Source organism: Montipora capricornis, chromosome 1 (genome assembly GCF_036669925.1).
Source record: "Montipora capricornis isolate CH-2021 chromosome 1, ASM3666992v2, whole genome shotgun sequence".
NCBI classification, from domain to species: Eukaryota; Metazoa; Cnidaria; class Anthozoa; order Scleractinia; family Acroporidae; genus Montipora; species Montipora capricornis.
The window spans coordinates 17,910,521-17,934,115 of NC_090883.1; the positions used below are offsets into that span (position 1 = coordinate 17,910,521).

The 23,595-nt window shown below is 39.9% G+C and overlaps 2 protein-coding genes across 2 annotated transcripts; one reads left to right on the forward strand and one right to left on the reverse strand.

The window, feature by feature from the left end:
• The first annotated feature begins 1,942 nt into the window (after positions 1-1,942).
• LOC138018430 (uncharacterized) lies at positions 1,943-8,497 on the forward strand. The gene has a single exon (XM_068865090.1). It carries the CDS (start codon positions 2,753-2,755, stop codon positions 3,929-3,931), a length of 1,179 nt encoding a protein of 392 aa, XP_068721191.1. The 5' UTR covers positions 1,943-2,752; the 3' UTR covers positions 3,932-8,497.
• A 12,281-nt stretch (positions 8,498-20,778) lies between these two features.
• LOC138059703 (histone H4) lies at positions 20,779-21,090 on the reverse strand. Its single transcript, XM_068905313.1, has one exon. The coding sequence runs from the start codon at positions 21,088-21,090 to the stop codon at positions 20,779-20,781; it is 312 nt and encodes a 103-aa protein (XP_068761414.1).
• Between the last annotated feature and the right edge of the window lie 2,505 nt (positions 21,091-23,595).

A 23,595-nucleotide genomic window follows, 5' to 3' on the forward strand; every position in this document is an offset into this window, starting at 1 on the left:
CGGCCGCAATGGAGTTTATTTTTTGAGTTATAATGAATAAGAAATCGGCTGAACGTGCTCATACATTTCGTGATTTTGGCAATGATCACTCGTAATAGAGCGAGTTTCAATCGAGTGTCGTAAAACCAAAACCAAAGTAATTACTTTGGCCAATCAAAGAGGACGGAGACAATCCAGGAAACCAATAATTACACGTAGCCGACACAAAGCGCGGGAAAATGTGCACGCCACGACTGGTTTTGGTTTCACTTCTGATTGAAAAGTGGCGCGAGAACTTTGAACCAATCACCACTGAGTGAAGTAATGCAAAACCAAAATTAAAATAAATAGCGTAAAATTTCGTACAGTACAAAAATATACGGCATTGAAAGGGTCAAAACTATGTTGAAAGTGAAATAATTTTAATTAACAAGAATTGACATGTAACCTTATTTTGACCGCCGACCAGTTGACTCAGTTAAGGGAGAAATCATAGTAGGGGGAGACTACTTTTAAAAATGTGGACTGAGAAATAGAATACATGGACCATGCGGGAGTAACAACGATCCGGAAATAACTGCGGAGGGCGCTTTTTCTTTGTAAGAAAAAACTTTCCCATGGTTAAACTTTCAAGTATCCTAGGAAAAAAACTATATGTGTGACTGAACAGTAGGTCCTTCGCTCTGACGAAGGGCTAACGCTCGAAACGTCACCTCACAAAACTTTCTTACGGTGGTTAAATTCCAGTTTGGACGTATGACAAAACATGGACCACCCCTGTAGACCCGATCCATGGACCCTCCGTGGACCCATTCCATGGACCACCCCTGTAGACCCAGTTCATGGACAATTGTCGCAATGCAGTTCCCAGGGCTTTCTCCAACAACTAGGCGGAAAACTTCCCTGAGAGAGGTTAGCATTTGTCTAAATAGCCTGACGATACGGCTGACATTTTAAACTTTTTCGCTACCGTTGAGATTCTCAGAGTATGGTTAGCACTAACTCTTACTTAAAACCTATAGTTAGCGCTAACTGAACAACTCGCACCATAACACAGGCAAGTTCCCAGAATCCCTTTGAACCCTGTCAGTCTGTTCAGCCAAAAGATTCAAGAGGGACCAGGAAATGTAATACCGACTGCGGATTGAGCTAGAGAACGAATTCGCTACGGGCGAAAGGATGGTGACGCGAGGAAAAGTATTTCCGCTCGTCACTCACGCTTACAGCGACTTGTAACGGAATGATTCAACACGTATTGAGAAAAGAACAAAGTGAAGATTAACGGGAAGTCCTATTGTTGCACATCAGTCTTCCTTGGGTGGGTCTAAAGTGCAGGGCACTTTTCAAAGGTCACTCGTTACAAAACCTTTACTCTTGCTAATTTTAGGCCTCATTAAGCTTAAAAACGACGTCTAGGTCCAGGGTTAGTCAATTTGAAGGTTTTGGTTTGCTTTAGTTTACGTAAAACAATGCCGGGTAATGAGTGACCTGTGAAAAAGTGACCTGTACTTAGCCCCGCCTGTTTTCAATTAGGGATACGAAAGTTATAATCAAGCGCAAGCCAACAGTCATCCCATGAGTGACCTACAATAGCTCTTTTCTGCGTGCGTTATCTCTGAAAATAAAGGGTGGTCCACGGGAGTAGTCCATCAACCTCGTCCCCAGGGCGCTATTCCACTATTGGACGTACAACGGGTCGATGTTTTGAAATTCACCTTTTATCAACTCCTTTATCATTTATTTTACTTTGATATGACTAAATTTTCAAGTTTAACTCCGCACCGACGCAACACCACAGTTTGAAACTAACTCCTTCAATCGTTCCAGTACATTTTTTTTAAATTATATGCTATAAAAACCGCAGTATATAAGTAGTAGTAGTAGTAGTAGTAGTAGTAGTAGTAGTAGTAGTAGTAGTAGTAGTAGTAGTAGTAGTAGTAGTAGTAGTAGTAGTAGTAGTAGTAGTAGTAGTAGTAGTAGTAGTAGTAGTAGTAGTAGTAGTACTTTATTTATCCACATTTCACGGATGAGTAAGACTCGTTTTAACGTGAACGTGCCAGATTAACATAAATACTGTACATATCAAGATGGGTAATGATTATAATAAATTAAAAATTTAAATATACAATATATTATAGTAAATTATATAGTAATGATTATAATAAATTAAACAATCTAAATATACAATATATAAGTAAGAATTACACAACGATATAAGAACCATAATAAAAGAATAAGAAATAAATGAGAATCTGACAATCAATAGCACTAAAAGTAAATCTAGTTACAGACATTATCATATTCGTATATTTGAGAATATGATATTTCATCAATATCATATTTGTTCGTAGTCACTTTGTCAATAAGTATTTGCTCAAGGGGAGGTTGGAAAGCCATTATGCAGTAGGAGTTCTCAATTTTCATGCAAATAGACGAGAAAAATTCAAAGTAGTAAACTGAAGAGGTAATAATAATTCAAAGAACTGTTTTACATGTAAGCCACATGGACATCGTCTGAGCAGCTGTCACGCGAAAATGTCACGAAATCGTAGCTTTAAAACGAAAGAAGAAACGTAGCTCTCTGATGGTAGAAGTCTGGACCACTTCAAACTTTTGCAAGATCCACCGAAACTTGCATCATCAGCCGTTCATAATAATTTTTAATCAAGCTAGTGATATTGGCAAACTCCACGCAAACGAAAAGTTGGGTTGATCATGCGTGCACGTGTTTTCTACTTAAGAGAATAATGCTGAAGAAATTGGCACGTTCGTCATGTCTTCAAAGAACGTTGTCACCATTGGCAGCCTAATTCAGAAATGTCTCAAGAAGGCTTACTTTTTACCACAAAAGCCATCGTCCTATTCCAAGGGCTACAGGTTCTTAAACGATAAGAAATTCCGCGTGTTCGACTGTCCGCCGTCTTCGCTGGATTTTGATCGCTGTTTGTACCCTTTTCGTCATCTTCCAGCCGCTGGGAACGAAGTACCTATAATAATGGAATGTCAGCCACAAGATTACATACAACAGCACTGGAAACAGTGGCTTCCCGCTTTCCCTCCGATTGTAATGAAACCTCTGGACGAAGCTCTTCGCGACGAAGTTCCAGTCGTAACAACAGCTGCCATGCAGTGTATCCCAAACTATAAACATAGCATTCACCCAGATCTTCTTTACAAGGTACAGCTCAAGAGCTCCATTGTGGATGTTGGAGTACCGTTTCCGAAACACATGGAATTAAACTCTCTTTATTATCCTTGCGCGGTGAAAGCTGATTTGAGCACCGGGGGACGTGGAAGTTGGTTGGTCAATAACGCAAGCGAGATGTCCGCGCTTTTGCATCATGTAAGAGACGTGTGTCACTGGACGGATGGCATTGTATGTCAAGAATATATCTCAGGGGTAAAAGAAGTTCCCAGTTTCCAATTTTACTTGCACAAGTCGGGGGAAATGTTTTGGCTAGGTACAACAACTGGTGGGTTCAATGGATTTTCTTGGACTTCTGGAGTGGTGGATTGGAATAGGCAAGAGGAGTATGAACATCTTGTATATGAGGAATTTACCTTGCCTCTCAAGAAGTATCTTCAAAGTAGAGGTTACTTTGGTTTGGTCACATTTGAGGTCTTAATTACTGACAATGGAAAGTATCTGGTTGATGTAAACCCGAGAATCGGAGGTGACACAACACATTTACTGCTGGCACGCCACATGGCTCTGGACAATAACTTAAATCAATCTGCCATATTCTGCAAGAATAAGCATGAAAATATGACGGCTAAATCTTTGGTTGATTTGGCAAACAGTAGCAATGACAAAGATAAAGGAATAGTTGTTGTGCTTTCCGTCATAGATGCCATTAATGGCTGCGAATCATACGTGTCTATTTTTGGCAAGACGACGGAAGAGGTAAAACACCTTTTTCACCAGCTAAAGGTGGTGAGTAAAATATTATAACTATAAGCTTTGTCTACCGAGTGCTGGTCACTCATCGTTTGAGAGAGCTCCTTCCTTCCATCCCCACAACCTCCGTCACCTTAGCTTGGTTTCATCCATGTGATGAGACGGCCATGTTGATGTACAAAATGACCCACAAGTTTTGCAGAGTAATAAAGTCAAATTCCCAGAAGACATTTTACCACATTGTTCTGTACACCAACATGGCCGTGTGATGTCAAATCTTTGCAAACCATCAATTTTGTATGATCAAGTAAAGTTCTTATGATAAACAACAATAGTTCATCTGAGCCACTAAATTCTTGAGAGTGCAGTGCAGGGACCTATCTGGACATCCCTTGTCGAACAGAGAAAACTATTAGTGACAATTTTCGATGTTATAGTTGTTAATAGGCAATGAAGAGTGCATGTCGCAATGATAGCACATGATACGTGGCGATGAAAGGGAGGGAAGAGTGACAAATATTAGCAGCAATCATTGATCCTTTGTGCCAACCAAGTCTCTCCCTCAATTAAAAGATTATTCTTAACTGTCAGTTTGCTCCAAGTGAAGTATTATTGTTCATTTTGGACACTGAAAGTTTGATAGGGATCATGGGAAATATATATATATATATATATATATATATTTTTTTTTTAAAGTCAAACCACAATGTCTGGACTGGCAGGACTCAAACCTGGTAATGTTTGATTAATAACCCATTTACTTAACCAGTAGATTGCCACATCACTAACTGTGAGGATGTCATTTTTTGTAAATGTCAATAATTTTTTTCTTTCCAATACCGCTGTAAACGTGTGTTAACACCCGCTAAGAACCATTCCATGTACACAGTGAAGAATGTCAGTTACCAAACTTCAAGAGAAAGCAAACCATTTTAAAATCAAGCCTTAGACTTAATCATTATTCAGCAATGATTTTATATATATACCATATTTACCCCTGTATGAGTCGATCCCATGTATAAGTCTACCCCCCATTTTTGATGGCAAAAAATGCAATTTCTTAATTTCATTGTTAAATGTTCATGGGATACTAATCTTGTATTCTTCGATTTCTGGAACTGTGGATACACAAAAAAATCAGGGCCTCAATTGCTTAATAGTTTTGTGGTTCAGCAGTTGTTCTATATGCGGGCATTTGTCCTTGAGTTTCAAAAAAGTTCTCAGAAAATTGAACATGTAAACCTCAAACTAACCTGTTTCCTTGTTCAAGGATAAAGGGCTTTAGAGGATAAGCACAATATCACAGAGGCAGGAGTCAATCTTTGAAAATAACGTCAAAAATGATGCGAAATGTGCAAGGTTTAATTGGTGCTTGACTTGTAACTTCTCACAAAGACAAACAAAACAAAACTCATAACCAAAGAATACGAAGTTTGCAAAAGCATTTAAATCAGCCAGGTTTGTATAAAGAATAAAAAACAATCATTACCAACCAGCATTTTCAGGGAACACGAGTGACGATGCTTGCACGCAAACGAGAGGTATTTTGCCAGGCTACCAAGCCGTTGAACGATCATGTCTTATTTGAACTTGGCTTTAAATCTTTGACCCGTGTATAAGTCGAAGGCAATTTTTGGAGCTTCTTTTGAGGCCATAAAAGGTCGACTCATACACGGATAAATAATTATGGTACTAATTAGTTTTGGTAAATAATCGGCACACTTACCAGTTAGTTGATCTTTTGATTAGTGGTCAAGTGGATAAAAACAGTTTCTTCAAAGTGGGTGCCCTGGGTTGAAATCCTGTCCAGGGACTACTTTTACTTTTTTCTTGCTACCCCGGTATCTGCTACCACTAGTCCAGGAACAGAGTAATCTAAGAGGAGGATAATACTTCATTTGGAGCAAACTGACAATGAAGGATAATCTTTAATTTGAGGAATAGATTGTGTTGTTTGAGGATGACATTAATGTCCAGAAATGCACTTATTAATAAGTAGGTGCTCGCTGATTTTGATTGATATCGCAGTGTCCTCTTGCTCTCTCCTCTCAAACTTCAACATCGATCCTGTCCAGGAATACAGGCAATTAACAATTATTGGATGAGGTTGAGCATGATAGTGATAATTATCAAGGCCAAAGTTTGTGTTATCTGCCAAACCCGACGGCTGAGGCCTGACTGAGACCTTGATAATTATCGCTATCATGCGAAAACCTAATCCAAATGGTTTTATTATGCATATTCCTGAGCAGCACTTGTAAAGACAAGAGAACTGACTCATCCATTTCTTTGGATGAGCGGCAAATGAACGACTGTTTCTGCAGTTGGCAGTCTTCTTTCCTCTTTTCTGCTGGTTAATGTGTTAGGTGACGCCACTTCTGTATCCATAAATCTATTGTCTGTAGGTATGATGTAAGAGAAACAGAGAAAGCAAGCATTAGCTGCATGCATATAGCCAATCAAAATCGAGCTGGTGACACCAATGTGTAATAACAATTGTTATTAACGATACAAAGTGCCCTCAATTAACCCATTGACACCTGAGCTACCCTAGACCACCCCATTGACGAGTAAGAATCAAATGGCATTAGACAGAGTAAAAATCTATTAAGTTCCCCTCCTAGGAGTCAATGAGTTAACTCTGCAACTCAAGTAAACATTAATACTGTAATAGCTGTATTTATTCCCAACCTAACAAAAATGCTAACCTTTAAACTCATAAAGCACCAGGAAACAAGATGTGCGAGCTTTATAGGTCCTAATTTTGCTCTGAATAATATTCATGCAAAAAGTTTCAGCCTGCTTGGGTTTATCTCGGAGTAAAAACCTGTGAAACTTTTTCTTTGTTTTGTTAGGTCCTGCTAGGGTTAGGTTAATTGTTTGATGTTTTTTTGCTCCTTTGTTTTTCTTTGTGTTATGTCATCCATGAGTTTCACAGGTTTTTACACCAAGGATTAGCAGCACCTGCTTCGATTGAGAATGCGTCAATTAATCCCAAACAGTGCAGAAATATGAAATAAATTGATTGAAAGTCATGAAAGTGTGACAAAACAATAGGAGAAAGTTTCACGGAGAATTTGTTTTGTTTTGGCCTGTAAGTTTCCACTAGCGGTAGCATGTCAATCAAGGTTCTCATTTTTCAACCAATAAAGCTAATGTACATGTAGGCCGGACTAGTAAGCCAAGACACAAAATAAACATGATAAGAGGAAAACAGAGTCACATTTTTGCATGTACATTATTAACAAACAATCACATGATTTATCTTGTGCATTTTGGAAAAATCAGTGCTCATAAAATTTTCTCAGACTACAAATTGCACTTACTCTACAGCCTCATTCAATGTGGTTAGACTTTGAAAAAGTTATTCATGCTGATATATCCCAAATTGCAATCAAAACCATGTGATTACCTATACAAACACTTAAGACTGATCTTTTTCTCAAGTGGTGCCCAGGATTTCATGTCCATATTTTCTTTTGGTAATGTTTCCCATATTCACAATAGGCACCATGATTGATTTGCACAAGTTGACATGCGAGTTAGCCTTGTGCTCTTGTGGTAGGGTCAGGAATCAGCTTTTTGAAATATTTATCCTTGGCTAGCATTAGCAAAATATTTGAGCAATGTATAAGGAAAAGGGTTAAAAAAGGTTAATTGGCCTTAAAAAATTTTGTCTTTTTGACATGCCTTTGTTGGTGTAGCATCTTATATTTAAATTGTTGTCTGACATTTTTTTGTAACAAAATATAAAATTTATGCAATGGCTTTGTTATGAAATTGATAAAAGAAATCACCTGCATGGTTTGTAATTTTGCTGTTACCTTAGATAAACATTGCATTTCGTTCATTAAGATTGATGTTACATATGCATTGAAATGAGGACAGTCCTTGAGGCTTGGTTGGGGGGAAGGGGGGTGGGGGGAAGTCTTAAAAAGCTAAAATTTATGATTGCAGAATTTACATATAGCTTAACGGTGATTCTCAGAGGGTCTGGGAAAGTAAAACTTAAACCATTAAACTATCTGAGGTGCAGATTATGAATGAAATTAAGAACTGATCTTTCAACTGAACAAAATTGAAAACAGTTGAAGACATTTTTGTAACAGATGAATGAATTTAATATTATTAGTTAATTCACAGTGTTTCAGTTGATTGAAATCCTCTCACAATAGACCTTAAGCCCATCAAATGGACTGCACAGGTCATGGCCGTGGGTTTGAACCATAATTATTTCATTCACTTCTAATAATTGTCTAGGTAATTGTGAGGAGCATTGCTTCATTTCAGAGAACCCTTGTTACATAATTTTATCAAGTATAGGGCAGTTTACTTCAATATTATTTAAATGATGTTGTGTTATTGCTAAAAATGCTAATTCCATTTTTACTGTTAATTAATGTTAAATGAATATTTAAAATTAACTTAAATTTATATGGACAACTATTTTCTTCTCCAAGCTAATAAAATCCAAGAACTGCAAAGTATCGATGTGTTTATCATCCATCTTCACTGCAGGTGATCGCAGTTTCACAAACAGTTTTTCACCCCGTAAAATTCTTGGGCCCTGGGGCCTGTTTCTCGAAAGTCCCGGTAATTACCGGGCCCGTTAACTTACCGGGACCGTTACCGGGAAACTTTATCGGGACCGAAAGCACCCGTAAACTTTCCCGGTACTTATCGGGGCCGATAAAATAACCGGGAGTTACCAGGCTCTTGCATGCACTTCACGCTCGTCATGAAAAGAAGGACAATGACTTGGCACTAGATCGGTAGAGCTCATAGCATCCAGTTTCCCAACCGAGCGCTGTGATGTAAACAAAGGTGGCGTTCGAAGCGATGACCTTCAGTACCTTCCATCGTTCCTATTTACACCTTCTAGCAGTGAAGGCGACTTTTTAAATCTCATTGACGGGAGAAATTTTGCAAAGGGTGTTTAGATGGCAGCATTTTTTTTATTCACGCTTTTTGTAAGCAACACTTTTAGGGCCGATTTACACGGTACGACTTTGTCGCATGCGACAACGGCTTACGACAGGCCCACGACATGATTTGGGCCATTCCATTTTTTATCAGCACCCCCCCCCTATTGAGGTACTTTATATTTCACCCCCTCGGAAAAGTAAAGTTTTGACCCCCTAAGAAAAGAAGATCAAAGTGCCGACACACTCCCCCTTCAGCATTTATTCAAAGATCAAAGGTGCCGACACAGGTACCCCCCCAGACACGGCCTTGAAAGACCACCCCCCTCCCCCTCAGAAATCCCGGTCCTTCAATAGGGGGGATGCGGATAAAAAATGGAATGGCCCTTTACAATTGTTGTGTACGTCAGAAAAAATGTCGTATCATTTTAAAACATGTTTTAAAACGCTGCCACAATCGTAAGTCGTGTCGTAGGCCTGTCGTGAGCTTGTCGCATGCGACAAAATCGTATCGTGTAAATCGGCCCTTAGTTTGCTGGGAAGCAACGCTCCTTTGGAGTAATAGAAGCCCAGAAAATGTTACAACGAGGTTAAGCGAAATTCTCGATCTCGAAGGCTTCGATTCAATACAAGTAGCAGATTGCAGCGTACAGCGAACCAGTGGAAGGAGGTATGTCTGAGTCATCGTTTAGCATTATCAGATGTTTTGAATTCTCTTCAAGAACATCTGTTTTCAATTTTATCTCTACAGGTACGCCGGGTGGAATTCCGTCTTACCTCAGGTTCACTGCATTTATTTCGATTTTCATTGGCATATATATGCGAACACTCTCAAGATACACTATTTGAAAAAAAATCACGTTTATTTAATGAAAGCAAAATAATGTTCTTAATTATATAGTTATTTATCATAAGGGTATAGTAGATTTTAAAAGACATTGCTAAAAGGGATCAATTAGTAGGTAATCACTTATTAGTTTATGGGATAATTCTATCCTTGATTCATTGTGACTCCTTCAAGTCAAAGATACTTGGTGAACCCCTGGCTGGAAGTAAGATAATTATATTGTTAAATTTGTGGCACCTTTATTAAGGGGGTGGCACTTAACTACAGAAGGACAATGGTTGCTAAGGAACCTGTTTAGTCAAATAGCCCTACAAAAAGGTTGCATGGATGGTTCTTTGAAGTAACTCTTTCAATGGAAATCTGACATCACTTCAATAAAGGTGTATGCGCAACTAGTCCCAGTCCTCGGTCTTGAAAAGAACATAAAGACGAGGCGGTTTTTTCATTGGATGGGAACCGTCCCATCAATATTTGTAAACTGTAGCTTGGAATTCCTATTTGGGCAAAAAATGGAACTGATATTTTGAAAAGTGCATCAGAGGAGGGCCGTAAATCCATGCTACACTGGTTTTGTGGTAGATTGTTCTTGTACTGTTGCATTAAAAATTTGTGAAAAATATAGTTAACTCGCTGAGTTGTTAGGCATTTTCTGTTTTGGCCATGTGATTAACCAAATATGGTTGTCAGTCAAATCATTAGAAGAAATGTTAAATAGAACACTCTTGGCAAAAAATGGTAACTCCAGAGTTAAAGAGACTCAAGAAATGATTATTTGAAGGGGTCCATAGCAACAGTTTGGTAGTTAAGAGCCACCCCCCTTAAACCTGATTGTTTTCATGCGGCAATAATGACTTTAATGCTGAATTAAATGTGTCGTCAGTAATTCAAACTGTGATAACATCTTACAAGCTAAAAATGGGGAAATTGGAACTAGAAAGTGCCATTTTGAAGGAGAAGCAGGTACCAATGATACTCAGTCATCCTGAAATCACATTTGATGAACAGGGTTTTGTTAAGCCATGATGAGTCCAGGTGATCTGGTGGTAAATTTGTGGTCTTAAGAAAAGATTGATTTTGTTGTTCTCATTTTCATGTCTTTGAGACAAATGTCCTGTTGATTATCATAAACAAGACTGGCTAGAATACCTGTCTACTTAATTTGCATAGGAATAGCATTTGTTATTAATATGCCTAGTTCTTCAAAGGGCACTACTGCAAGAATACAGTAGTGGCTGGGTATTCTAGAATCACTTTGTGTTACATTCTAACACTCGACCAATGGAAATGAAGCAATTGAGATTAATTTTATAAGTAGGTTTATTTTTATGAATGCTCCATGTCTGGGGCAATTTTGTTGTCAAGTTTTGGCTTTTGTTTGTGTTTTTGTTGTTACTTTTAACATAGATGCAAAACTATTTTGCTTGTATCAGGGGGGTTTCATTTATTAGCTCATAGGAAGGGGGGGTGGTTGGCAAAATTACTTGGAAAGTCCTTCAAACATTCCCAACCCCCCTCTATAGTAATGGCAACAATCACATAACCCCAATCTTTATCCAGCATTATACCTCAACCCCCTCTTTCTCTCCCTCATACATACGGGAGCCACCCAAGTTATACATGAAAGCATAACAGCTCAGCCAGTTCATCCAATGCATTCATGTGTTATTAGCATTAATGCTTATATTCAACATTTTCAACTCAATAATCATCTATATCCTTAGAAGCAACAATTCAGCAGGAGGCGTAGCAGGGTTTTTCCGTTTTAATAGGTACCCTCAGTGCAGTGAAACAAGCGCTTTCTGCATGAGCCTCTAGCGAGGATCTGGGGGCATGCTCCCCAGAAAATTGTTATTATAAGGGCTTCAGAAATGCCATTTCCCATGTTTTCCGGGGGTAAGTTTCATAAATCAGAGCATGAAAAAAATGCTCACTATTCACTTGCAGTAACTTTGTTTTTTATTTGTCAACCTTTGGAACTACTGATATAAGTGTTTAATAGATGAGTGCACAGTTCCCATAACTGGGAAAACTTTTGCCAATGGCCAGGAAAATGGGTGTAATATTATAAATCATTTCTAATATGTACATTTTGCTGTGAAGTCAGCAAAATGAAGTGGAAAAGCCAACATTTCAATCACCCCCCCTCAAAAAGCTGCTCTGACAATATATGACAACCCCCCTTAATAACATTACCCCCCCCCCCCCTCATGTGCTAATAAATGAAAGCCCCCTCACTGTTTCCCTTTTTTGCAGTGTCATTTAAAATGAACTCACCTGGTGACTGTTGAGTGGCTTTTGGACAAAGTGACCCAATAAAATTAATGTTACTGTTAAAGTGCACCTCACTCCAAGTGTTTTTCACTGCAAAGTTGAATCTTTCCATCTATGGCAAATACATTTTTCCATGTTCTCCTTGAAAATTGGTTTCAATGCACAGTAAATTTAATAAAACTCTCTCCATGTTTTGTCACTTTCAAGGCCTAGCTAGCAAGAAGCAATAATCAAGTCTTTAACCGAGGTGATCCCTACCAAACTGCTCTGCATTGCAAAAAGGTTCAAAACAGTTTGTTCCGTTATAGTTGAAATTAACTCATGCCTCTCATTTAATATTTTGAGTTAAGTTGGGCTTAAGTTATGAAGAAGCTATTGAGTAATGGAGGCCAGGCAGAAATTTGCTGCTTTGCACTGCCCACCAGAGTAATCAAGGAGGGAAATCTTGTCTTCCACAGGCCAAAGGCCCTCTCAGTAGTGTTCTTCATTTTTGTATGGGCCTTCTGGTACCTGTACCTGTTTGACTGCATACCCACAGTCTCCCAGGAGCCACCCATTCCCACCTCCTCCACCCTCCATACATGCTTGCAAGTAGCTGGCATTAAAAATAGTTGAATCATGTACAGAGCCATGCCATATGCAAACAAAATTTGTAGATGACAGGTGAGCATTGCACACTGTCATCACATTAATAGCATGAAAACCCTTGTGGCAAACAGAGAGGTGTTCATCACTGTCTGGGCGCCAGATAGGAATGAGAGAGCCATCAATAATTGCTCCAGTCACTCTGGGAAAGCCAGCTGTAGGGTAAAATATGGTCACATTTGCTTGAAAGATTTATAAACATGAATTTATTGTCACACTTGAACACCACCAAAACAAAACAGAGATAAAGCGGACCTCCGTGGGAACAACGCACGCAAAGAAGTTCCTGGTTTGATGAGCATTAATTGATGGGTTTTGTCGAGTTTGAGTCCATATAATAATTCCTTTTTTTCTCGAACACATGTTTTATTCTTACACAAGGAGACAATTTCCTCTTTGCTGTTTCGGACAAACATGCAGCATTTAGCTGGGTGTGTTTTGTTTTTTGCTCAATATCACGTGATGGTCGATCGCTTCTCCTTTCCAAGTTTTCCCTGCCAGTAGTTTTTGCATCCCATTTATTTATTTATTTGTATGTTTTTTTTTCTAACAACTTGTCATTTCTTTTTTGCTGGAAATGCTGCAGCTAGTTGTTCCCTATTAAGAATTTAGATGTGAAAAAAAGTAGACTCACGCCAAAACAAACCGCAGTCCGTGTTTAAGTCAAGGCTTGCTTTATTGCCGATTCCATTGAAGTTTAATATATTAACATCTGAAGATTTACGGCACCGAAAGTAGGTGGGTACGTCTTGACTATTAGCCTGTATTGGTTTACCTGAGTCTCCGCGAATTGCTGTCTCTCCACTCTAGATCGATCTTCTTTACAATACACCGTTCAATCAGCCAATTTAATCTTCCTGTTGACAACCTATGCCTCTCAACGACTTCTGTATCGGTCATATGATTCAGTACAGGCCTCCATTGGTATGTTCTTGGCCGACAAACTGCGTAACAAAAGTCCGTCTTCGGCAGCCATTTTGTTTTGTTGCAGCAAAATGATGTTACCGTAAACTTTAACGGGAGAGTAACGGGAGCTCCAAAGCTCCCGTAAGTTACCGGGCAAGTTATCGGGAAAAATAACGGGATCGAAATTAACGGGAGATTCGAGAAACACCCGAAAACTTATCGGGTAATTACCGGGTGACTTACCGGGCACGGTAAGTTACCGGGTCTTTCGAGAAACAGGCCCCTGGGACCCGTTTCTCGAAAGATCTGAAACTTTTCGGGCGTATTTCAGAGTTCTTTGAACCGAGGAGATTTTGAGGTACGAAACTTTGCAATCATGTTGTTTATTCGGGTCTTCTAAGGGAATCTTTGCTGACGTCATTGTTGACATCTTGATTTTATTTTGAAATATTTAGAGACTTCAGAGCACTCAACACCATTTTGCTAGCTTCCTTTGTCCTACTGGCATTCTGTCCCACTAGGCTTGTCTGACCAGACAAAACAAGTCCGAAATATTCAACCGCCCAGTTGGAGGTCTTGACAAAAAAAGAAGCCGCATTGTGATGACCAATGACTTATTCTGTTCGATATGTGTACTGAAAGAGGGTCCAAAATAGTCTTTTTCAATCTCGCATCCCGCGGCTATTTTTTATTCCATCCCGCTGCAATGAGTATTTTCATCTCGATCCCACCTGGTTGAAACCACTTTGCTCCAGCTCAACGCCATACTTCAATTGATCGACAGTTTATATAGCTTCTACATTATCAATAATGTACTCTCTTTAAGAAGTAATTTAATGACTTGACTTACGGTCACTTACTCAAAAGTTCAGTGAGACCGAAAAACGCCTCTTACAGACAACAAACACAACAATCTTTATTGAGAGGATTGAATTGTGTGAAGATTATGTGCTTGCATTTCTATTTACTGTCAATGTTGAAAATATACACCCAAGTCAGCTCAGGTGAGGAACAATGCACCGCAATGAAGCCATTTCTTTGCTGTGCCTTACCCAGCGCAACCAGAAATCCATAAGGGTTGAAACGTGTAACGCGCGTTCACAGCTTACGAATATTCAGTGCTAAGTAACATAATTTGAAACCCCTCGCTCCAGTTAATTTCGCGAGATAACAATTGTGGTATTGCGTCACGGTGTTATTGCGAACTGATTGGTTGAATGCTCCTCTCTTGTTGTTCCAAATATGGTACTTAGCAAATTGAATATTCAGAAGCTTGTTTCCCAGCACACAAGGTGCCGTTACACGTTTCAACTCTTATGGGTTTCTGGGGCAACTGAACTCAACTGTCAGCAACGACAGGTGCTGGCCAGTTTCGAGAAAAAGCTGATCTTCTGCTCCTGGCTCTACTTTAGAAAACGTATCGACTGTCAAAACGAACAGATCGGCCAAATCGGGATGTCGCGCCCTGAGAAAATCTATCATGTTTCGAGTAATTTGCAGAGTAAATTGCTTTCTTTTTCTATAAGATCTTCACCCGCATAACTTTCTTCATCACTACTGGAGTCGAATTGGGACACTTCGTCTACAAAAGTATTCTTCTCAGGTTCGACCTGGTGTGGCATTTCTGTGTTTGTGGCGTTTGAAGTCGACTGAATACTGACTTTTTCTCCAACCTGAACTTAATTCCTTTTGATACAGGTAATCTGGGAGTGTTCCAGCCCTTGCCATGGTGATTTCCTGGCGCACATTTCTCTTTCGCATAAACCCTGCGCACTTGCCCCGTTCCGCATCTTTCAAATGTCGTCTCTGGTGTCTTTGATCGCTGGAGGTAGTGGTATTGAAGGTATATCAGAAAGGCCCAATGATCTCTTGGGGACTGGGTACCATGACCCACAGCTAACCAGACCATGAAGTTGTGCATCGCTGCGCTTCCAAAGTCGAGTGCATATCGGAAAGCTGTGGAGACTTTGTTTTTATAATGAGCCAGTGAATGCAGATTTTCCTCAGCAAGGGTCATGCGGCTCAGTAGAGTAATGTCGTCATGTCAGCGGATTTGAACAAAATGACAAGCGTCAGTTCAGTTCCCTAATAGATGTTACAGTATGCTCTAGAACCTGTAAGCACCTGCTCACTCTAAGGCAGCGTACACGAAGTTGATTTCACATCGCCACGGTTTCATGACTTTGAAACCGCGTCAAAATCGATGCGGTTTGAAAGTGTTTACACGGAACCGTTTACGCCAGAAAATCCGATTCGTGATTGTATAAGCGAGCGCTGCACTACGTGCTGAATTCACCATTTTGACTTCAACAATGCAAATTTCGTGCCAAAATAGTAGCTGTATTCAAATCGATGTGGTTTTGCTGTTTACATGACAGATGAAATCGTATCGTTTTGAAAACACTCCACTTTTGGCAGCGTTTTCAAATCGACCCGGTTTCGCCAACGGTCTCGATCGATGTCATGTAAACAGAAGGCGTACCCGCGTTCGTGTAAACGCTGCCTAAAGATCGCACCTGAAAGGTCGCAGGAGTCGTAGGCTTGCTGCTTTGCATGAATGGAAAAAAAGTCTCCAATACTCATGAGGAATTCGGCAGTTTTCTTAATGTGAATTTCTTGGTACAGCTCATTTGGGTGTCGCAAACATTACCACGTTGCTAAACTCTGAGCAGATACCAAAGGGCTGAAAAAGCCTTTATTTTGCTGCAAGTCCATCATTATTCCCCGGAGTACCATTTTTCCTTACGGAGAAAACTGCTCTAAACGCTTTCCTTTTCATAATAAATTGCAACGCACTTTATTATGTCAGAGGTTTCAGACGAAGTTGGCGAAGTTGATGGTGTTGCCATCGCGCTCATGTCAACGAACGCATCGTGGTTGAAAGAGATCGACCTTTGACCACAAGGTTACTCTTAACCCGCGTCACGTGGTAGTCCGAGAGGACAAACAACAGACAATCGCGTAAGGGTCATTTTAGGGTCTTTTGGCCAAACTTTTCATTCTTCAAGCAAATGAAATCTTTTCAACTCACTTGAGGTTACTTACTATCCCGCAAATAACTGTCCTATTCCCTATCCCGCCTACGAAAACGGAGCATATTCCGGTCTCACGAAGTTCAAAACTGGTCAAACTTTTGAGCCTACATCTCCTAACATTTTTTTTGTTCGGTGATCGCCGAAGCGTACCGCAAAGCAAAGCAACATTGTTGGGGCCACGCATGTGATTTACATATGGTTGCCATGGAGATAGCAACGCCTCTCACATGTTGAAAACAAGATGGCAGCCGAATTTCTTAAGTTTAAAAGGTCTTATGGGTCGTGTCCTTCACATAAATACACTGCACGTCCTTACATTGTTGGGAGTTGTTGCGTCACAACTGCCAACACCATCCAACATCTGCTGAACGAGCAACTTCCCACAACAATTGTTGCGTTCGTTTGCACGAGGCTGAAGAGCCTACTAATAACTAACACAGAGAACCGTAAAAAGCAAAAACATTTTTGTTTTATTTTCAACGAGAGAAGTTTCTTCGTTAACCGGGACGAAAAAAAGTAACCGTTAGCCGTGAAAAGGCAAATGTTCTAGCCGTTATCCGTGAAAGTTATCCCCTAATTGAGGCCCTCATCAAAAACTGATAAATTCGTGGGTGGCAATGCATTACTTTATTCTCGGCTGATTAATTAGAAAAAGTTAGCCTTATGCTAATGAGGCAAAAAAAAAAAAATGTAAGCAAAGATTCCCCAGCCTATAAATCTGTTGAAAGACCAGGTCTCTAGAATAGGCGGATCGTGACTAGAAAATTTGCTTTTCGGGCCCGGAAAGTTGCAGAGACTTGCAAGAACTGGGCTCCAGGTTTCCTGAGGAACTGGAGCTCTCGTTGGTATAACAACCGCAACAGCGGGAATTGTTTTTATCGTCTCACAGATTTGAAAAAAAGGAAAGGAAAGGAGAGGAAAGGAACTTTATTTACCGGTAAGTGTCTAATCGTTCTAGCGCTGGAGTACTAACTGGGGGCACTGTAAACTGAAATTAACAATTAACGCAAATCAAGTCAAATGTTGGTTTTTGAGGAGACGGGAAACCGGAGAAAACCTCTCGGTTCTGTTCCATTTTAATCTGTCCAAGACTGTAGATAAACGACTAAACTCCCCAGTAGAGCATCCGATCAGTGCCACGGAGGTCGTTATTCGAATCCTTGCCAAGCAACTAATCTATCATCTTTCTCGCCAAACATCAGTTAATTGCTGTTAGAGATTTCTTCGTTCGATGGATCCAATCTCCTTATACCCATACTAGATGACACCGGAATTCGATCCATTTGGCCAGCAGGTGGATTTTTAGTTAGTTTATAACGCTCCATTGGGCATAGTTAATAGAGGGAAATGGTTATGAAACCCGACAAATTTCTTTGTTGTAGGTTTTTGTTCTCTTTTTTGGCCTTGACTGTGCACAAAACACAATAGTTGTTTACCCCTTACTGAGAAACTAACCAATAGAAACGTGTTGGTTACATAATTCATGCATAGTGTATGAGCGCAAAACAAAAGATTGTGCTCGGTCGTGGACTTTCCAACCTAAATCTTGGCGTCTTTGTTTGCTCTTTTGATGTTTGCCGAGCTTCAAAACCAGTCGCGTCTATTAACTATGCAAGGACCTGGAACACTACCAACACCAACCACCCCTTTTGGCCGTTGCTGGGAAATGTCTAGCGATATCCCGTACCGTAATAACAATGTGTGACCCGCTGACATAAATTGGATACTTTGCGAAAGGAAGGAACAACTATATAAAGGAAGATGAAATGGTTGGAAAATGTAGTAGTAGTAGTAGTAGTAGTAGTAGTAGTAGTAGTAGTAGTAGTAGTAGTAGTAGTAGTAGTAGTAGTAGTAGTAGTAGTAGTAGTAGTAGTAGTAAACATATCGGTCGAGCCTAGAATTAAATTGGTGCAAATGCCATAAGGTCGCATTCACATTACCGCTGAGAAAATCAACGCCAAGAAACAAAAAACATTATTTTCGAGACCAACTATTTTCTTGGAAGAAAACGTATCACACAGCAGTGTAGAGATTCAAATGTAAAACATCATAGGGCAAAAACCATTGCTAAATGAATCCTACAGGAACCGCCTAAAAGAGGCGTCCATTCAAATAATTATGTACTCAAGAGAGCAACATGATGACAAAGGCATCAGAAACCAGACCACGTACAAGAGAGTCGTGTAGGCCTGTCAACCTTTTTTAACACTAATTAAAAACAAGAAATCTAAAACAGTTTTTTGTTTTTTTTAAGGGACGAATATCTTGAAGAAGTCTTCTTGTGCCAGCCTTGTCGCGTATTGCATTTGGTAGTGCGTTCCAGGTCTTTGCAGCAAAATAGCGAAATGACTTAAGACCAGGCTTGGTACTGTTTACTTTTGGTAAGGAGAGCATCTTAGTGCCTCTCAAATTGTAATCAGTCTTCTTCAGTTTGACTAAGTCAGCAACAGGTCTGGGTGCCTTATCTTGAATACGACGACCCTCTAATGTCGTATTCAAGTCGATACAATCTAGCAAGTTCTCGTATGAAATGCCCTTATCTTTACATGTATATACATATCTAAGTGCACGCTGATTTACCCTTTCCATTTTCTTAGTATTCCTTTCTCCACTATGGTGCCATATCTGGCTACAATAATCAGAGTGAGGTAAAATAAATGCTTGATAAAGTGCTTCCCTGGTTTTTAGAGGCAGTATAATTTTTACGCCTACCGTATTTAAAGCAATAACCTTATCCGCCACCTTTCGACAGATTGATACAAACATGTGTATCAATAATAGTTTTATCTCACAGGAAATAGGTATGGGCTTCCCTGCGCATTCTAACTGGAAATCACAAACAGTGTTTCCTAACACTAAATCCTGATATTTGTCGGGATTGGCTACCATCCCATTCTGTCGAAACCATTGTGTAGTGTTGACTAAGTCTCGGTTTATGGCTTATACCTTCTTCCACTGCTCGAGGATCATGGTGTGATAAATAGAGTTTAGTGTCGTCCGCATAACTTAGCAGCCTACAATCGTCAATTAACTGAAGCAGCAGGCTACAATCAACCTTCAATCCTCAATCAATCAGCCTACAATCAGCCTACAATCCTCATGTAACTGAAATGGACTTTGTTTCACTGAAATCTGAACAAAAACTCTTCTTTGTTAGAACACGGCAGATGCGCTTCAGTGCTCTTAGGCAATTGATATTAAAGACTGTAAATTTAAATTTGCGCACCACTTACCACGCGCGTTGCAAGTTATAGCCCTAGATATTCTTTCACATGAACATCGATAACATGTAGATAAACAATTTAGACTTAAAATCAGCGAGAGCAGTTTGATAAGCGAGTCATCGACTTTTCAGTTTCGTCCCGGCACCGGTAGTCTTCGTAGTTCGTATGCAAATTTACGCGAATGAATACACCAAACACTATACGTTTGCTTGATAAAAATGTCTCTCATTTTACTGGGGCTAAAAATATACACGCTATTAAAACGCTGTGCAGTGATGAAAAAAAAAATAGCTTAACGACATCGACAATTTACACAATATTTATATTTCAACGGTTGAAATATAAATATCGCAAGTCAAAACTGTCTACTCGCTGTACAAGATTGCAACTGGAATCACGTTGTTTAACATTCGAAAGAAAAATGAAAACCAAAGAAAATAAAATACCTGCACATGTTAATACGGTTTTATTTAATGATTTGATGTTTGTTTCCCATGGATAAACGCTTCGCTTGTTTTCTTGCGCGACAAAATCTTCTTTTCTTTAGAATTGTCGCAAACTATTAAATTATTATCTTTCGTTGATCCGAACCCTCACACGGGTGAAAACTTGAATGACCCGAGTATATTTTCTGTGGCGTCCGATCGATTTGACCACAACTTTTTGCCTTTCACGACGAATTCCATATGTACTGCTACTGCCGTGAAACGTTTTGTCGACGGTCATCTGGCCACAAAATCAATTGCGTGCTGATTCGCTTCCTCGCAATGTCGACTAGGCCTACATTGCCACCCCTCCCCTACCACATATTTGGTGAACCTCCCAGATTCTGGGAGACACATAATCAGCCTGAACCAGCGTCTTTTTCTGAATGACAATGGCGGCAGAGAAGAGAGATCCTGGGAACGAGATTGCCAATATTCTTGTGCGTTTTTAGCAAGTAAGCGTACCACTAACAAGGATTAGCATATTAACGGACTATTGGGCATGACTTTTTTTTACATTTGATGGCTCCTAAAGGAGCCGTTTGTTTTGAGGACAACGACAGCGTCTAACCGCCAAATCCATACAGAGTGCGTCCTTGACGCTTGAGAGCGTACACCACATCCATAGCTGTCACAGTCTTGCGCTTGGCGTGCTCAGTGTATGTGACAGCATCACGGATTACGTTCTCAAGAAAAACTTTCAGAACACCGCGCGTCTCTTCGTAGATCAGGCCAGAGATTCGCTTGACACCGCCACGCCGAGCAAGACGACGGATGGCTGGCTTAGTAATCCCTTGAATGTTATCACGAAGAATTTTTCTGTGACGCTTGGCGCCTCCTTTTCCAAGACCTTTGCCTCCTTTACCGCGACCAGACATGTTAAAAGCTCTTCGAATATTGAAGGAATGATGTCAATGCACTTTCTTCCTTTTTATAAGATCAGAAGTGACCTCTCAGAAAACAGACTTCTCTTTACTTCTTATTGGTTAATAAATACAACTAAGGGTACAAGGGTCAAGTTGATTGCATAATGAATTTTTCATGAACACAAGTGATCACTAAATTGTGTGCTTCTGCGTGGAAAAATATCGCTTGAAATCGCCACAGTTTAAAAACAGTCTTTCAGCAAACTTACAAACTTATTTCATAATTCTTATGTTGATATCGATAACAAAAAAATAACATGAAAGATCTTTGCCTTATCGTTGGATCGAACTTTGGTAAGAAATTGTTAATAATTTACAATGACTCCAGAATAACCAATCAACTTGCTCAAATTCAAACCAATCAGAAATATGCGCTCCAGATATAAATCAATCAACTCTCATCATTCGTTGACAAAAGTTCTTGTATGAACAAAGGATGGCCCGCACAAAGCAAACCGCTCGTAAATCAACACGCGGAAAAGCTCTACGCAAACAACTCGCCACAAAAGCAGTTCATAAAAGCGCCCCTGCTACCGACAGAGTCAAGAAACCTCATCGTTACAGGCCTGGAACAGTTGCTCTTCGTGAAATCCGTCGTTACCAGAAATCCACCGAGCTGTTGATCCGCAAGTTGCCCTTCCACGCCAAGCGCGTCACCATTATGTCCAAGGATATTCAGTTGGCCCGCCGAATCCGCGGAGAACGAGCGTAAATGCTTGCATCACTCACAGAACAAACGGCTCCTTTAGGAGCCTCCACATCCAAAAAAGCAATAGCCAACTTACAATAATTGTGTTCTTTTTTGGAAAGTATCCCTCGCCTTGACTTAGAAAGCAGATTATTCTGCCAATGAAAAATCTAATGGTTGTCACTGATATCACAATTGTCGATTTGACTTTACTACCGAAACTTTGTAAATGGTTTGATAGGGCGGGTAAGAGCCACATCATAGTAAACAAAACATTTTTTTGACACCTCTACTCGCCGAAGGGTTACACGTTTGTTCATTTGGACCCTCTGCAAGTCTGGTTACAATCTAATCTGTTAAGTCAGTATAGAATACAGGGCAATTTTTGAAGCAGAATCACTGCCTTTTCGCAGTCCCGTGGTCGATGAATGTAAATTTTTAAAGAGTAAGCAGTAAAATGAAGTGAGCGCTTAGGCTCAATCAATAAACTAGTGCTGTCTTCTTCACACGATCTCGTGAAAAGTGTAGCTAGCCGAACCGAAAAATGAAAGCTAAATTTTTACGAGTGCTTAGGCCTAATCATTCATAGTTCAAAGTCACTTAAACATAGCATTGCTAAACGTATGTTAGCATTTAAACGGTAGATATAGGCATATTTTTGTCCCCTTAAAATTTTTCATCTGTTCGGATTCCCTAGTGGTAAAAGTTTGTTAAAAATCGGCAATTATACCAAGTTTTAGATCTTTGAAAATCCTAGGACAGGCAGGCAAGCAAGAAATTTTATAACAAATTTTCCGAAAATTCTAGATCTCAAATCGGTCTTCCGAAAAGATATTTTCCAACAATTGACGTTGGGCCCCCCTGATCACTCAAACGAGCCCTTAGGCTTAATCAGTAAACTAGTACTTTCTTCTTCGCGTGATCTAGTGAAAAGTGCAGTTGACCAAATCGCAAAATGAAAGCTAAAATTTTACGAGAGTACTTAGGAGTAGGCCTAATCACTGAAACGAGCGGCTGAAGTTTAATCAGTAAACGAGTGCTTTCTTCTACACATGATCTCGTGAAAAGTGTAGTTGACCGAACCGCCTACTTTATGCACGCTCGAAATTTGGATATAGCTCAAATATCGTTGTCGTAATCAAAGTGTTTTGTACCCAGGTTCGAAAGTGGCAGTCGAGATTACGTAATGATACACGAAGATTTGGCGCACAAAATATGAAAATTGAAGAACCGGCGGTCGAGTAATCTCAAACTTCAAATGTTGAAAAAAATTTCACTGTACTGCGGTGGTCATTCTAACACGATTATAAATTACGAAACCTACTTTGTTGGAGAAATTCTGAAAGGACACGTGACTTCTTTGTTCGATTTGACAAATGACGACTAACAGAGTTTCTCTTTGTTATGTCGACTCCAGAGCAGAAAATGTGTACAACATGATCCTGGCTGGCACATTTTATGGCACAAATTCTTATGGCTTTGAAGAGAGCTGTGGCCAACGGAAAGCTTTTACAAACCAAAGGCGTCGGCGCTTCCAGTTCCTTCAAGTTGTCCAAAGAGAAGAAGAAGGAGAAGAAACCAAAGAAGAAGCCAGAAGCAAAGAAACCAGCAGTCAAGTCCAAAAAGCCTGCTGTCAAGACGGCCGCCCGGCGTAAAGAAGCAAAAGAAATCGGCTCCGAAGAAAGAGAAAGCCGCCGCTAAAAAGTCCGCGGCCAAGAAACCAGCAGCTAAAAAACCGACCGCGAAGAAGCCAGAAGCTAAGAGGCCCG

Coding starts and splice junctions, on each gene's coding strand:
- LOC138018430 (XM_068865090.1), top strand. CDS start 2,753: ATGTCTTCAAAGAACGTTGTCACCATTGGCAGCCTAATTCAGAAATGT.
- LOC138059703 (XM_068905313.1), bottom strand. CDS start 21,090: ATGTCTGGTCGCGGTAAAGGAGGCAAAGGTCTTGGAAAAGGAGGCGCC.